The following is a 13,712-nucleotide window of genomic DNA, read 5'->3' as shown; positions in this document are numbered from 1 at the left end:
AATAAACAACAGTAATGAATATTTATCAGTTATCAGTGTTACACATACTTCAAGATTTAAAAATGCTTCTCTAAAGAAATACTGTACAGTGTGTCGATATAATTGCACAATACATTACATCTGATTCGCTGCCATACTGTCTGACTGTTGTCGAATTTAGCTTTGATTCCATACTTCTGTGAGAGAAAGCTGAATGCTGACTTAAACCACTCAGCTGTCTGACACTCTGGGTGCATAACTTTATTTTCAACTTTCAACAGTCACAGTAACTGTCGTAGGAGAAATAATTCATCAAGCCATTAATTTAATGCGACGGTGAATCTCCATGTACCTTGAAAAAACACACAATAAAAAGAAGAAAATAATGCTGGTTCCAAAAATAACAGAAACTGTGTTTTTAGAAGAGACGAATAATTACAACCCAAGTACTTTGGTGTCTTTAGGCTAATTTGATCAGGTTTGATAACTTCACTGATATATATGTATATATATAAACACCAAAAGAAAAATTAGATCCTAATCATTAAAAGTGATACAGTCATCCCTTGGGATTTTAGGGACATTTCAAATGATGCTTCATTACTCACAAGTCAATATAAGGGTGTTGGAGCCCAACCTAACCTTACAAGTAAGATTTCTATCCATGCTTTACACAATATGATTTGTTTTTTCTCTTACAAATGACAAATTGCTGTATTTTGTTGTTGCTCATGTTATATTTACATGCTGTCAATGGACAACATTATAGGTCATATTCAGTGGCCCGTTTTACATAATATTGCCTCAAACCATTTACTCAGTCCCCTGGTAACTACACAGTTAGGCAATATGGTTTATCATGGCAAGCAAAATTTATCAAACAATGATCCCATGGTGAGGAAAAATGACAGAATATTGATGAAACAGTGGTGATTTTGCGCTTGTGATTCGCCCAAGGCTACGACAGAAGAAGTTTGAAAAGGGGAGATGATTAAAGGGAAGCTATGCTCTGTGGAGAACAGAGCAATCATCGGCAGGGCTGGTCTCTCCCTGCTGCCCTTGTTCCCCCGAGAGGCAAGCAGCCTAGAGTGTAATGGGGCCAATGTGGCTCATTAATACATTGACAGATATGAAAAGTAGAGGAGCCTTTATGGCACCAGCGTTAGTCGCTGCGAAAGACGGGACGATGAATGGAACTGCTCTAGTATTAGCGTTGTGGCTGTTGGTTGACTTAAAATTAAACAGATAAATACCTGGACAACTCTATTACTAAGTATTTTTTTTCAATGCAGCATGTGAGGGTCCTCGTATCACCTCCCCGTTTACCATCACTTAAGTGTCCTAAACACATGCATTTATAAGTTGTATTTATGTGCTTGTGTACATACATTAAATATAATATAATATATTTTGCCACTTATGTATAATTTCATCCATATTTATTTTCTTGCATATACTAGCAGTAATATCAGAGTATCAAATAATATCGCACAGGCTTTTACAGAGTAACAGATTAATGATTGAATGTAAGGATTTAACAGTCATGTGTTAAATCTTCATTTATTGTGTCTCTCTTAAGTCAGCTCTTGAGAGTTTTCTTAAATGTACTCTGTGATACAGGACTGCAGTCGTTCTTTTTGAAGTTTATTTTAAACCATCTTGGACTGGAAATGGTAAACTATGTCAAATGTGAGTACTTGGAATGTTTTTTTGGAAATGTTACCCTTTATTTTACATAACATGGGCACATGTGTATGCATTAAAATTGTTTGGGAATTGTCTCAGAGAATAAATCAATATGGTGAATTTTCAATACTGATAATTTTTTATTACTTCTACTTCTCTTTCTTATAGATCAAGCCTGTGAGTTTTTTTCCAGCCCAGTTAGAAGTACAGCCCAGTATTCCTATTCTCCTTGTCTCTTGGATGACATTACTAGTGTTGCCTTGTGAATGAAAACAGTGAACTGTGGAAGATAAGTATTCAATGGTTGTTGCACCTTTTGGCTTGATGTCTTTATCTCACTACAGGGCCAAGGTCATGGAGCTCTGGTGTGCTGTATAGCTGTAACCCCAATTCTCTGATAGCCTGATTGAGATGTGTCTCTATGGGGTTATGTCTCTTTGCATGTTTGTCAGATGCATATGCTTTTCCTCCTGACACAAAGTGATGGATGTGTGATGAAGAGGGGCTCTATCTTCCCCTCACTTACATATACAGTTCCCTTCAGTTTGATGAGACTTTTCACGTTCATAATCATAATTCATAAATCATGCTGAGAGTGAAAACTCTGCCTGCTTTTTGTTATTATGTACATTTCTGGACAGATCCTGAAGTGCTCATCCCGGAATTCATCTGTTTTGGTAGATGTGGTAGTTGGTGGTTACTGTGGTTACACACCTAAAGATGGTTTCAATACAATAAAGATCTCAGGGGTCCGTTCAAAAAAGATGTCTGTCTTGTCTGTCCTACCACCATGGTATGCCTGACAGGCAGGAGAATACAAACAGCAGGTGTACCCAGGGTATTCCAGACCTTCGTTGTCATGATAACAATAATAAACAAGCGGCTAAGGTTTAGGCACAAAAACTACTTGGTTAGGTTTTGGAAAAGATTGTGGTTTGGGTTAAAATAAGTACATCCTTAATGTTAGAGGACCTCTGTCGTCATGGTTACAATAATAAACATGTGGTTAAGGTTGTGGGATGGTCATGGATCAAAGAAACAATGTTGACTATCGGTTTCACATTGGAAACAAACAGTGGTCTCCTCTGTGGCAGTCCTGTGTATTGTCAACCCATCCATCCACCGCAACCTCCTCCTAACATGACTTTGTCATCTCAATAGACTACATCAGTTGACTTCCTCTTTTGCTCCCTTCATCATTACTCCAGCTGCTAGAGGTCCTAACAATAAAAAAGTAACTATGGATTGTGATAAGCTGCTGGTACAGATGACCTAGGAGGTCATTTTTTTTAAAAGGAGGACAGTCTCCTGAGTTAACAGGGTAGTAACAATATGTCACCTCTCGGGGCTCTCCTTTCCCCATCCAGGGCTACATTGTCCATTTACACTAATTGAACTGCAGACGGTCATCTACAGACCAAAAAGTGAGCTAAATACAGATAATTTATTAACAACATAAATAATGCAGCATCTTCCCCTGACTGGAGCCTTGAAGGTCTACTGCTTAATACTGCTGTCTCTTGTTCTAATTAGCATTCAGAGATTATAATCTGTCTAATTTTATGATCAAATGAACCAACGTGGAAGTTCTTTACATTTCAGTTCCTCTATAGGAGGGAAGGGAAAATGTTTCAAAATTTGATATATCACGATACAAAAATATCATCAGCATCAGTAGGTCTCATAGTATGTATTGTGTGGTCTTGTTATATCAACTACTTTTAAATTGCCATTATTATAACAGAGCATGTTCCATACTTTGTACTTATGCCGTTGCCTCTGTTATACAAAGCAGACTCCTGGGACCTACACTCTTCAAAAATGGCAGCAGCAAGAGGCAACGCTAGTAATACGGAGACAGAAAAAAACTCCACCTGCAGCGGAGTGTTGCAGCTTTCCTGTAAAATGTGGAGAAAGTAATGAAAGAACTGCTGACAAGACAAAGCCTATCTATAAGTTGTGCAAGATAAGGATGTCCAACACAAGAGCTAGCACAACCAACATAAGCAGGCATCCCCACTCTCACCATAAAGATATGACAGAGGAAAAGGACGCACTGAAGAAATGGACACTGGACCAAATAGAACTGCCACTCTTCCATAAACCAGTGTACAAGCTAAAGAAATAAATTGCAACTTCATTGCAAACGACCTACAATTGTTCACTGTAGTTGAAAGCAAGGACTTTAGATCCTTAGAGACTACAGATAAATAAGACAAAATGTTATAGAATGCTTAAAAGCGCCTAACTGCATTTTGCTAACAACAGATAGGTGGTCCTGCACTACTCAGAGCTATAGTACATTCCAATAACAGTGCACAATATGAGGGGGGACTGGGCGAAGTCTTGCAAACTCTCACTTTCTCTTCTAGCTGACTTACAGTAAACACAGCGGTAAACTGAGAAAATTGTGCCTTAACATCATGTCTGCTCTGGTAATGTTTTGTTTGTATCCAAAACAAATGGCAAAAACCACTAGGAGTATGATATAGTGTATACTACACAGGTGATGAAAATTTGAGAGTTCTGTGACCTTCATAATACCCATCAGGCAGTTCTCTGGTAATAAATCAATTAAGTGTTTGGGTTGCACACAGAACTACTCAGACCAAATCTGTTTAAAGCCATTCACAAGTTGTGCAGAAGGGGTAATTTACATTTAATGGTATATTCTGAATTTGTCAGGCTTTAATTTTAACAGTCAAATATTTACGCTTGAGTTCCAAGTCTAACTCAGGGAATTGTTAAATTTATCGTCAAACAATGCCCTGAAGTATCACGCCACATATGCACTCCTAGACTATTTATTTTTGTGTGGTCTTAGAAAAAACATTTGAGTTATGTTAGAATCTGTGGAATCTCCATAATTGCATGGCCTGGGCAAAAGTCAGTACATACAACAACTCAGAGAATGGAGCTGTGGATAGGCCCACTTTACTTCCATTAAGCTGTATCCAAAACAAGAATGTTTCAGTGGCTTGACATGTTCCTGGACTGCAGAAATATAATGCCAGGGTCAAGATTTTGGGAAAGGAGTGGTTGTTCCTTTTTCCTGACAACTGACTTCACAAACCACACACGGATGTTTTACTCAGTGTTTCCTACTGAACATGGCAAAGAATAAGAGAGAGAGAAAAAAGAGATTGTGTGCATGAATATTCAGTTTTACTTAATGTTATACTATTACAAGTTATCCATGTACTAACTGTATGAATGAATAATTCATCTTAACATGAAAGTGAACAAAGAATACAATTGCTGTTTCTCCTAGCCATGGAAGGCTGGTGCCCATGTATTGGCTAAAAGCAAGGACAACCCTTTAGCAGATCACTGGCCTGTTACATAGCTAACAAACAAAGACAAACCCACAGTCACACCTAACAGCAGTTTATTGACTTGGTGGTAGGAAACTGGAGGGAAAAAAAAAAACACAAATGGAAACATGGGGAAAACCGAGACTCAAGCATAAAACTTTCTTGCTGCAAGGCAGCAACTCTAAACATTGATCCATTGTGCTGCCATCCTTTTCTTATTGAGAGGGCAAACCGAGAGGACTCCAATGACTGTTTTCTGACTTGACTGTCTTCCAACTACTGAATGCACATGGGCAAGATATAAAGCGCAACAGACCTGAGGATATAATGCACAACAAATTGTCCTTGATCTAATGTCAAGGTAATGTAATGTTGTGGCTTTTAGGTCTTTGCCCCTCCACTGAAAAATGTGTCTTGCTTATTGTTACTTCACTTGGATGTTTGACCTTCACTGTCCCAGGTTATGTATGCGAGTTTGACACTAAAAGGCTGAAAGAGGAAACTCTCTTTGTGTTCACCTTAAAACTGCGTTTACTAGTTTGGACACCAGACACAGTCAAATATTTAGCTTAGTGTGATGCAGAAACTTTAAATCACCGCATACACTGAGAATGGAAATCTTGGTTCCAGCAGTTTAACTTGTGAAAAGAGAAATATGTGTGTATATATATATATATATATATATATATATATATATATATATATATACAACCCCTCCTATTTACCTTGAGACCCAAGCTTAGAAACCATTGTGAATGTGTCCAGCGGTTTGCCTGAGTAATTTCCTCAATATTTTTTGAGTGTTTTTTCTGTTTCAAGCAGGGATCAGGAGGTGTTGTGGTGGGCTTAGACTAAGTGGGGGGTATATGCCGGCAGACTGGTCATTCAAAAATGTGTACTTTATCCAACAGTACAAAAAGAGTGTGATAGGGTGAGACAGGCAGAAAAACAGAAAGGAGAGAAAATCCAGAGTAAATTATGTTTGCACAGATGAAAGGGGAGCTATAATTTGTTTAAAAGTATAGCTTTTACATTTAATTTGTATTGTCACAACGTTCAGCCTTCTATCATGTTTGTGTGCACAGAAAAACAAAAATATCATTGCTGATTTAAAATATTAGGAGACAGGTGGAATTTTGATTTGAGGAAATGTAAACAGAAACTATTGTGTTTAGTCAATAATCACAACCTCATTTTCTATGCTATTGTCTGGAAGCATTTTTTGGAAAGTACTTGTTGCAAAAAGATCTTGTTTAATGTGAACTGAGTCAAACTTGTGTCTTCTTGTGACTAATCTGAAAATGTTTTTTTTTAAATGTCTAAATCAATTTTGTTCTGTAAAAATTCCAGAAATCCCAGATATTTCTGAATGAAAACCTCAATGTATCTTATATATTATACATAGATTAACTGACCTTGCTGTTTTTTGTTTTTTTTAACAAAAAGAGTTTTCTGAATTCATTAAGAATGGTAGAGCTGTCCAATGCTAAATCCAGTTTCATTTATTAGTAATAGGAGCACTGACATGAATAACCTTGAAGTTGCTATTGATGCCATAATAATTTAAATAATTTGAATATTATCTGAATATCTTCTGAAAGCTATGTAAAAAGGTATTTACGCATTTTATTTACAGACACAAAGTCACTGATCAGAAGATTAATTTTTGACAAATATTATTCCCTACGGGCTCTTTCTACAGCCCAGTCTTGTTTGTGTCTGGCTCTTGTTGTTTATAGTGCTATACTGATAAAATATGAACCATGTATTACACAAGGGTGACAAAGAGGACCAATAAAACTACTCTAAATTGAACTGCACAAAACTTGTTACAAATGTCAGATTAAAAGCACCACCTCTTATCTTTAATGTGCCCCTGAGCACGACAGTCTGTTGTGCCTTCATCCCCTCTTTGGACTTTAAAATCTCCATTTCTCTCAGAGCTTTGAGGGTGTGTGCTCTGACAGAATGTCAGGCAATTAAACAGTCATGGCTCATTGAGCTGGAGGTGGGCCCGCTCCTACATAGGCAACAGAAGAAATGAATGCAGGCACTCCCTGCCATCCCTTGCACATTCTTTGACTCACAAACTTAGCGGTAAATCCAGACAAGAAGTTCTTATCAAAGGACACTTTTAACTATTGTCAGCTTTCAGAAGGCTGAGCAGTGTCACTGTCACGGGTAATTATCCTGTGCCAGAATGTAAACGAGGACAGTGCGCGGGACAACAAACGTGTGCTCTAACAGAGAACCCTGTCCCTGCTGGAGGATAAACACATAAATGCTGTCACATTAATGATGGTACTAGGAAGCGGCTAGACGAGACTGGAACCTTTACAAGTATCCCTAATGTACAGCACAGAGACCTGGAAAAAAACAAATAAACAAACAAACAAACCAAAAAAACCAAAGACATTGGGGAGCAGTTTCAATTAAGACATGCACATTGACAGAAAGCTTCAGGTAAAACCAAAGTCACTGTGTTACTGTGTTTTTATGACATTTCTCAGGCGTACCGAGCCTCCAAAGAGCTGCTGCTGAACAAAACCTGTGTTTGATATTGTGTGTTTTGTTCATGCTGGGTTTGAGAACTGAGAACCGTGACCAAACTTTCCAGTCGCATCAGTTGCAGACTGACAGCTCTATCTTCAAAACACTGAAGAAATATTAGTTCAATACCCAAGACCCTTTTGAAAAGGTTAAATGAACCTATTGAGGCACTGCAGCATTTCCATATTTAAGGGAGGAGGCAAGAACCGGGTTCATAAATAACAATGCCTAATTCATTGCTTCAAATGTATCAGTTACTACATTGGGTTGGTCCGTGACAAAGAATTACGACCAAACTCATGTGGCAGTAATGATGCAGACTGTCTTGTGACCTTAACTGATTTTATTTAGTTAAGTGGCCTTGTTTCCTGACTCATTGTATTACATCTTCTATAGCAAATCCAAACATTGTCTCTAAAAACAAAAAAAAGAAAAAAAAAAGAATTGCTTTTTAGAACGGTAAAGGTACTTTTTCTATTCACTCTGCTTTTTTCACAGAATGTTTTGCATAGTGGAAGTTTCTTTTAATAAGATCATCACACATGGTACTGTGTGTGTTTAGAGTGTCAGTAATGACACATATTTTTTCACCACCAGTACAATGACTGTTAAAGGCTGCAATGTCAACACTTCAGAAATTATATAACTTTTTACAAGGTAGAAATGTATAAATGTAAGGTTGTAACTCATGCAGTTTCAGGGCAGTTTTCTGCGTGTCCTTGCCATACCTTTCCTTGCTTACTGCGTGTTAACAAACTGTGTTATACTGTTGGCTGTTTGACAGCTGGAGGTAAGCTGCAGGACACAGCAGATGTGTGCAATATCCAAAACATATGAGCTCAACAATTCAGTATTAGCTGAACAAACCACTGCAAACTTTTGCCATCTTTAACAGAGAATACTAAATTCTGACTAATACTGTGGCTGTTTCATTTACAGTATAATCAAAACCTACATAAGCACTGTATGTGTAGTCAGTTTTCATTTATGGGATTAAACATATTAATGCATCTGACAACAATATGAAGAGACAGGAAATACATAAAGGAAGAGCAGGTGATAATGTTATACAAAGGTTCACAACTAGAATGGAGCTGGGAACAGTGTGGTTGCACGGTTGACCACACAACCGCCAGGACATCATGTCATCCTAACTCAGTAAGGTTCATCTTCTCATGTTTACAGATGCTGTGCTGCTTCAGTCTGGCAGTGTCTACTGTATTTAACAGTTATGTTCACAGCTCATTATCAGAAACCTAATCCTGAGGTACTACAAACTTGTCACTATGAAAACACATCTTACCATTGGCAATAGTCAAGTTATTATAGCCTATACTGTATTAATAGGTGGCAGCTAAAGGTTGCAGTTAGAGGTAGAGTATTTCAACAATGGGTTCAAAAGTCAGCTGTGGTGGTTGCCATATGCTGTGTCACTTTACACATAAACATATATAATTAAAATCAGTATATATATTAAACAAACTATAATCACATAAAAATAAACACTTTTATATTAATGGACCATATGACTACTTGTATGTGAAAGAGGTTGCTCAAAGTGATGAACTGACCGACCAATTTATCACCTGACTCTTCAGTTCAGCATGTTTCAACTCATTGTTTTGGTTTTCTGGCCCACAGAGTCACTGTTTTTGTTCACCTCTCTCACATCACTTTTCTATTGCAGCAGACAGCTGAGCTAAAAGAAGTTTGTTGCAACACTACTCCAAATTACTTACAAGTTAAATGTCAGTATTGAGTTTATAGCTTGGTTTGTGGCTATGAGTTAGTACAGCTCGATATGCATGTTGTTGCTAGTTTCTTACTTGAAATGGCATATTCCAAAAATCATTCAAACATCGAGCCTACTGAAATTCCTGAATCTATGGAAAGTCACATTTTGAGTCTCAGCTGAAACATGACTGCAGCTGAAAGATGGATGTGAGCCTGCATGGAGCCAAGGGATTGATTAAAAACCTTTTGTATTACAGAAAGGTTACGATGTGCAGCTTCCTGTGGCTGTGATAATGAAATTATTATTAGTATGAATGCTGAAGCATGCTGCAGCATGCTAACAGAAAATACTAACATCTCAACAAAAAAGCATTATTTTTAATGGAGTGTACTGGAGAGATCTATATATATATGCCCATTTTCCTAAGATCAGATCAGAAGGTTGGCGGTTTGATCTCAGGCTCCTCTGGTCAATGAAGCAATGTGAAATTTTACTTTTTGCTGTTTATACTGTTTTGCTTTTTCTGCTATTCATATATTCAGCTATTGCTATTGAATTTTAAGCATTGCTTCAGAAATTACTTTTGGCTTTCAACTTTCTTCTTCATTTCATCTGTGTTATCAACCTTTTTAAGCTTTGCTTTGTCCATTCAGGTTGCAGCATTCACACTGTATTTTCTATTATTGCGAGTCAAAAATAAGATCCTGCCACTGAGGTCCATTTAGTAGGATTCTCTAAGCAGGCTAATTGGCAAAGTATTCATCCATAGTCTGGAGCCCCTACGTCACTGTACCATTAGCAGATGCTGGCTGCAACACTCCCCCACTAGCTTTTAACAGTTCTCCTCTGCCAGCTCTGAAGGCACAGGTCACCTGCTGATTGCTTGGCTTCCTTGAGGAGTTGACTCTATTAGCTATGGCAATCAGGGTCTTGGACTGGAATGTGTCTGGAATAGATATGGTGGCTGACGAAGGTTCCTGCTGGATCTCCAGAGAGAAATCCTCACTAGCTGAGGACACCATGGCATGTGTTCAACAATCCCTTTGGAGTTAACAGCTTGACTGTAAAATACCATGCTTAACAGCTGATACTCTGATGCCATAACACAGTACAGTGGTCATTACTGACCTCTGAACAGTTCCTGCATTAAAACCCCTGATAAATTAACGAAAAAATGCTCCTCAGTGGCAAATTCAAAGACAACATGTGACGCTGAATCCCATGTGAGATGAAAATTCAGTGACACTTGAAACAACAGCTTCTGCATACCACTGGGATTATCGGGTCACAATGCTGGTTTACTGTGAGTCTCTGTAATACTTAGATTCTATACATCCCCACCCACACAACATTAACACAACATTTCTGCTTCTTGTCACAATATATAAAACAATACCAGGCAATAGTCCTATTTAAAAAAAGACTGAAATTAGTATAAAAAATGTTGAACCTTACACTGTGTTGCATCGCATTCCAAACAATCCTCTGGTTTGCAGCATAAAGGCAGGAAAACAGAAAGTCTTAATTAATTCAGTGTAGGTGGAAGAAATCGTTGATGGACATACAAAGCTAAAAAGGCAACTACTGTATGTAAGACATCAGAAACATGTGGAGAATGAATTTGATTCAGGCAAATACATAATTAGTATTGAATAAAACAAATAACTCATTTATTGTTGTCAGATTCCAAGAGGCAAATGGAGAAAAAAACTGCTGCTTTTCTAATTACGTTTTGATTAACTAAATATAAATAACCTATTATTAACCTGACAAAAAGCACCAAGACATTTGATTAAGCATGTTTTAAGCACTGTGGGAGGCCTAAACTGATTTAATAAATCTGACACTTTTCAAGGGCCAATAATAATAATAATAATAATAATAATAAATCTGGTTTGTGGTATAAGGAGCTCTAAATTCCAACATAACTGAGATACAATTTGAAAAGATCCAGTGTTGAAAAGGGCTAGAGGGGAGAGAGGAAGGGCACTGTGGCAAAGGTAATCCATGATGAGAACTGTCTCTCAGCTGAATTGGACTGTCAGCTCCATGTTAACCTTTACCCTGATGCAGCATTTTAGGTTTCAAGGTTGTTTGAGATGGAAATCCATGTATCAAGATCCGATCCAACAAACATACAGCTAATCTGATAGAAAATAAAGGTGTGCTCTACAGCAAACAATTGATATGGTCAGCCTTGCAAAATCTATCCATCTATCTTCTTTCATCCCCTTCTTTTCTGTTGTCGAAGTACACAGAGACGAGAAGGGCACTGAACGCAGTGCACCACACCTTTCACTGCCCTCTTGGGGTAAAGCTGTTGATTCGTTAACAAACGCAAATCAATAAAAGGGCCTGAATGGAGGACAAGTACAAAGAATTAATTTCCGGCTCCAGGGGCTTACGATGGCAAATCACCAGCTTTAATCAACAGTGTCAAGTCAGAAAGACAAACGATGTTTACACTGAGGCAGTGTCTTGCCTGAAAATAGCAGCATTGGCTCTGTCTCCTTACCAGTCTGTCTAGGCTTGTGCCAGCCGCAGTGGTAGGCCGCTCCTCTGGGCTGTATGGCCTGAAGCGGGCGTTGAACACATCCGAAACACCACGAGTAGACCTAGTCATTCCTGCGGGTTTTGGCTGCCCACAGCCTTGAAAAACCTGCAATTACAAAAACATGGGCACCCAATTGTCAGGGGTTTAAATTACTTTGGATGCGGAAAATAGGGAAAACATGCTGTTTTGTTAAGGTCTTGTGAAGCATTCTCCCCACATTACCGGCGTGACAGTGCTTTACGTCAAGTTGAGGTAACCATGTTGATAGGTGTCTCAGCTAGGAGCTGTGACCAATGCTATTTAAGATGATAGAGTTTAGTTTTTACAGGCATTTGGGAAAACACCACATATACTTAAACCATAAACAAAACTGCATCTGTTGCATGGGAAAGCCAATAGAGCATTTAGCTTTGAATGAAAACTGGCATCCAAAAGTGTGTGGGCAGAGAAAATTCTTCACAACCACCTACATTTTTTTTCTTTCTGACTACAATTTTGTGGGCAAAGAAAAATGCAGTAAAACACAGGAAACACATTAACTACTGTTAGCTGAACTAAGATTTTCTGACCAAACTGAAACATATAATTCAAATACAAGACCTAAACTTGGACATAATTAGAACGTGTTGTACTGCACACCTTAGACACAGCCCAGTATGACTTACTGCAAGCTCCCCTCTTACTCACTCTTCAGTTTGGGAACAGTTGGACTTCAACAATCTGTTTGAGGTGTTACTTTTGTTCTCTGGGGAATGAACTTAATTGACATACCCTGTAGGAGACCTGGGCACTGTTATCTTGCATATTCATGATGGCCTCTGAAATCTTGACATCAATAGGCTCCATGACAGATTCAATGTTGAAAGGTCCCTCCAACCTCTGCGCCACCAGCAGCATGGCATCTGTCACAACAGTGGTAAAAAAGGTGTTGTGTTGGAAGGTGGAGGAAGAGGTGCAAACAGACACACATTCAGTTGAAGAAATTGTTTTTTTTCTTTTATCTATAAATGATCAAGCATTTACATACAAAAACAACCTTCAATATAGCAATGTTTATTAAGTTTTTGAAATACTCAATGCTGTGATTTTAATCTACTTGGAAAATTAGTCGGATTGGAATGTAACTAACCATCTCAGTATATTTTCAGTCAATATTTTTAGTAAGATGTACTATGTGGTCCCGTTCAAATGCTTAGTGATGCATTCCCGTCGTGTGTGATGTGGCAGGGTCCAGTATTAGCAGCACTAGAGAGAACACTGTGCACTGAAACTTACAGAAATACAACTAAACAGAGAAACCACATTCACCAGTTTGATTGCAGATTTAGAAATTCACTGCAATTGTGGAAAACACAATCATAAAAGCAAGCAAATAGGATTCCACCCATGTCCCCAGATATCTTTCTATTGTGCTGCAGCTGAGTTCAGTTGAGTGCATTTGCAGTGCATCAATATTTACTTTTATTTTGTGCACCTCCTTCTGTTTTACTTAATTACTTGGAGTTTTTTTGTTTATTTTGTTTGTTTGTTCATGTGTGTTTTCCATTTGAAATGATTTCCAAAACACAGTGCATAAGTTGTCAAACTGGTAAATATGTTTCTTTCTTCTGAAGTTGCTCTGTCTGCTTCCCCTTGAAGCAAGAAAAAAGACAAAGGCAAATGCTATATTTATACTATAACAATCAGAAGAAAGATTTACAACATTTTATAAATGTCTAAGTAATATTTCAGGTAGTTCCAGGCTCTGAAATGTGAGGATTTGCTAGATTTCTCGGTTTTATATCACTGTAAATTGCATATGTTTGCTTTTTAGACCGATGGCCATTTTTCACAATTTTCTGACATTTAAAAGAGTGTACAATCAATCAATTAATAAAAAAACAATAATGAAGAT

At 37.9% G+C, this 13,712-nt stretch overlaps 1 protein-coding gene across 1 annotated transcript in view; it reads right to left on the bottom strand.

Annotated features, from left to right (window-relative positions):
• LOC108901599 (glypican-6) overlaps window positions 1–13,712 on the bottom strand; it is a 65,581-nt gene that overhangs the window by 11,652 nt on the left and 40,217 nt on the right. The window contains exons 5-6 of the mRNA XM_018703137.2: window positions 12,590–12,720; window positions 11,780–11,923 (exon numbers count right to left, since the gene is read on the bottom strand). Coding sequence (XP_018558653.1) covers window positions 11,780–11,923; window positions 12,590–12,720 — 275 coding nt within the window. The remainder of the gene's footprint in view (window positions 1–11,779; window positions 11,924–12,589; window positions 12,721–13,712) is intronic.

Source organism: Lates calcarifer, linkage group LG1, assembly GCF_001640805.2.
Source record: "Lates calcarifer isolate ASB-BC8 linkage group LG1, TLL_Latcal_v3, whole genome shotgun sequence".
NCBI classification, from domain to species: Eukaryota; Metazoa; Chordata; class Actinopteri; family Centropomidae; genus Lates; species Lates calcarifer.
Note: the sequence above shows the minus strand (reverse complement) of the source record. Positions and strands in the feature narration are given on the sequence as shown.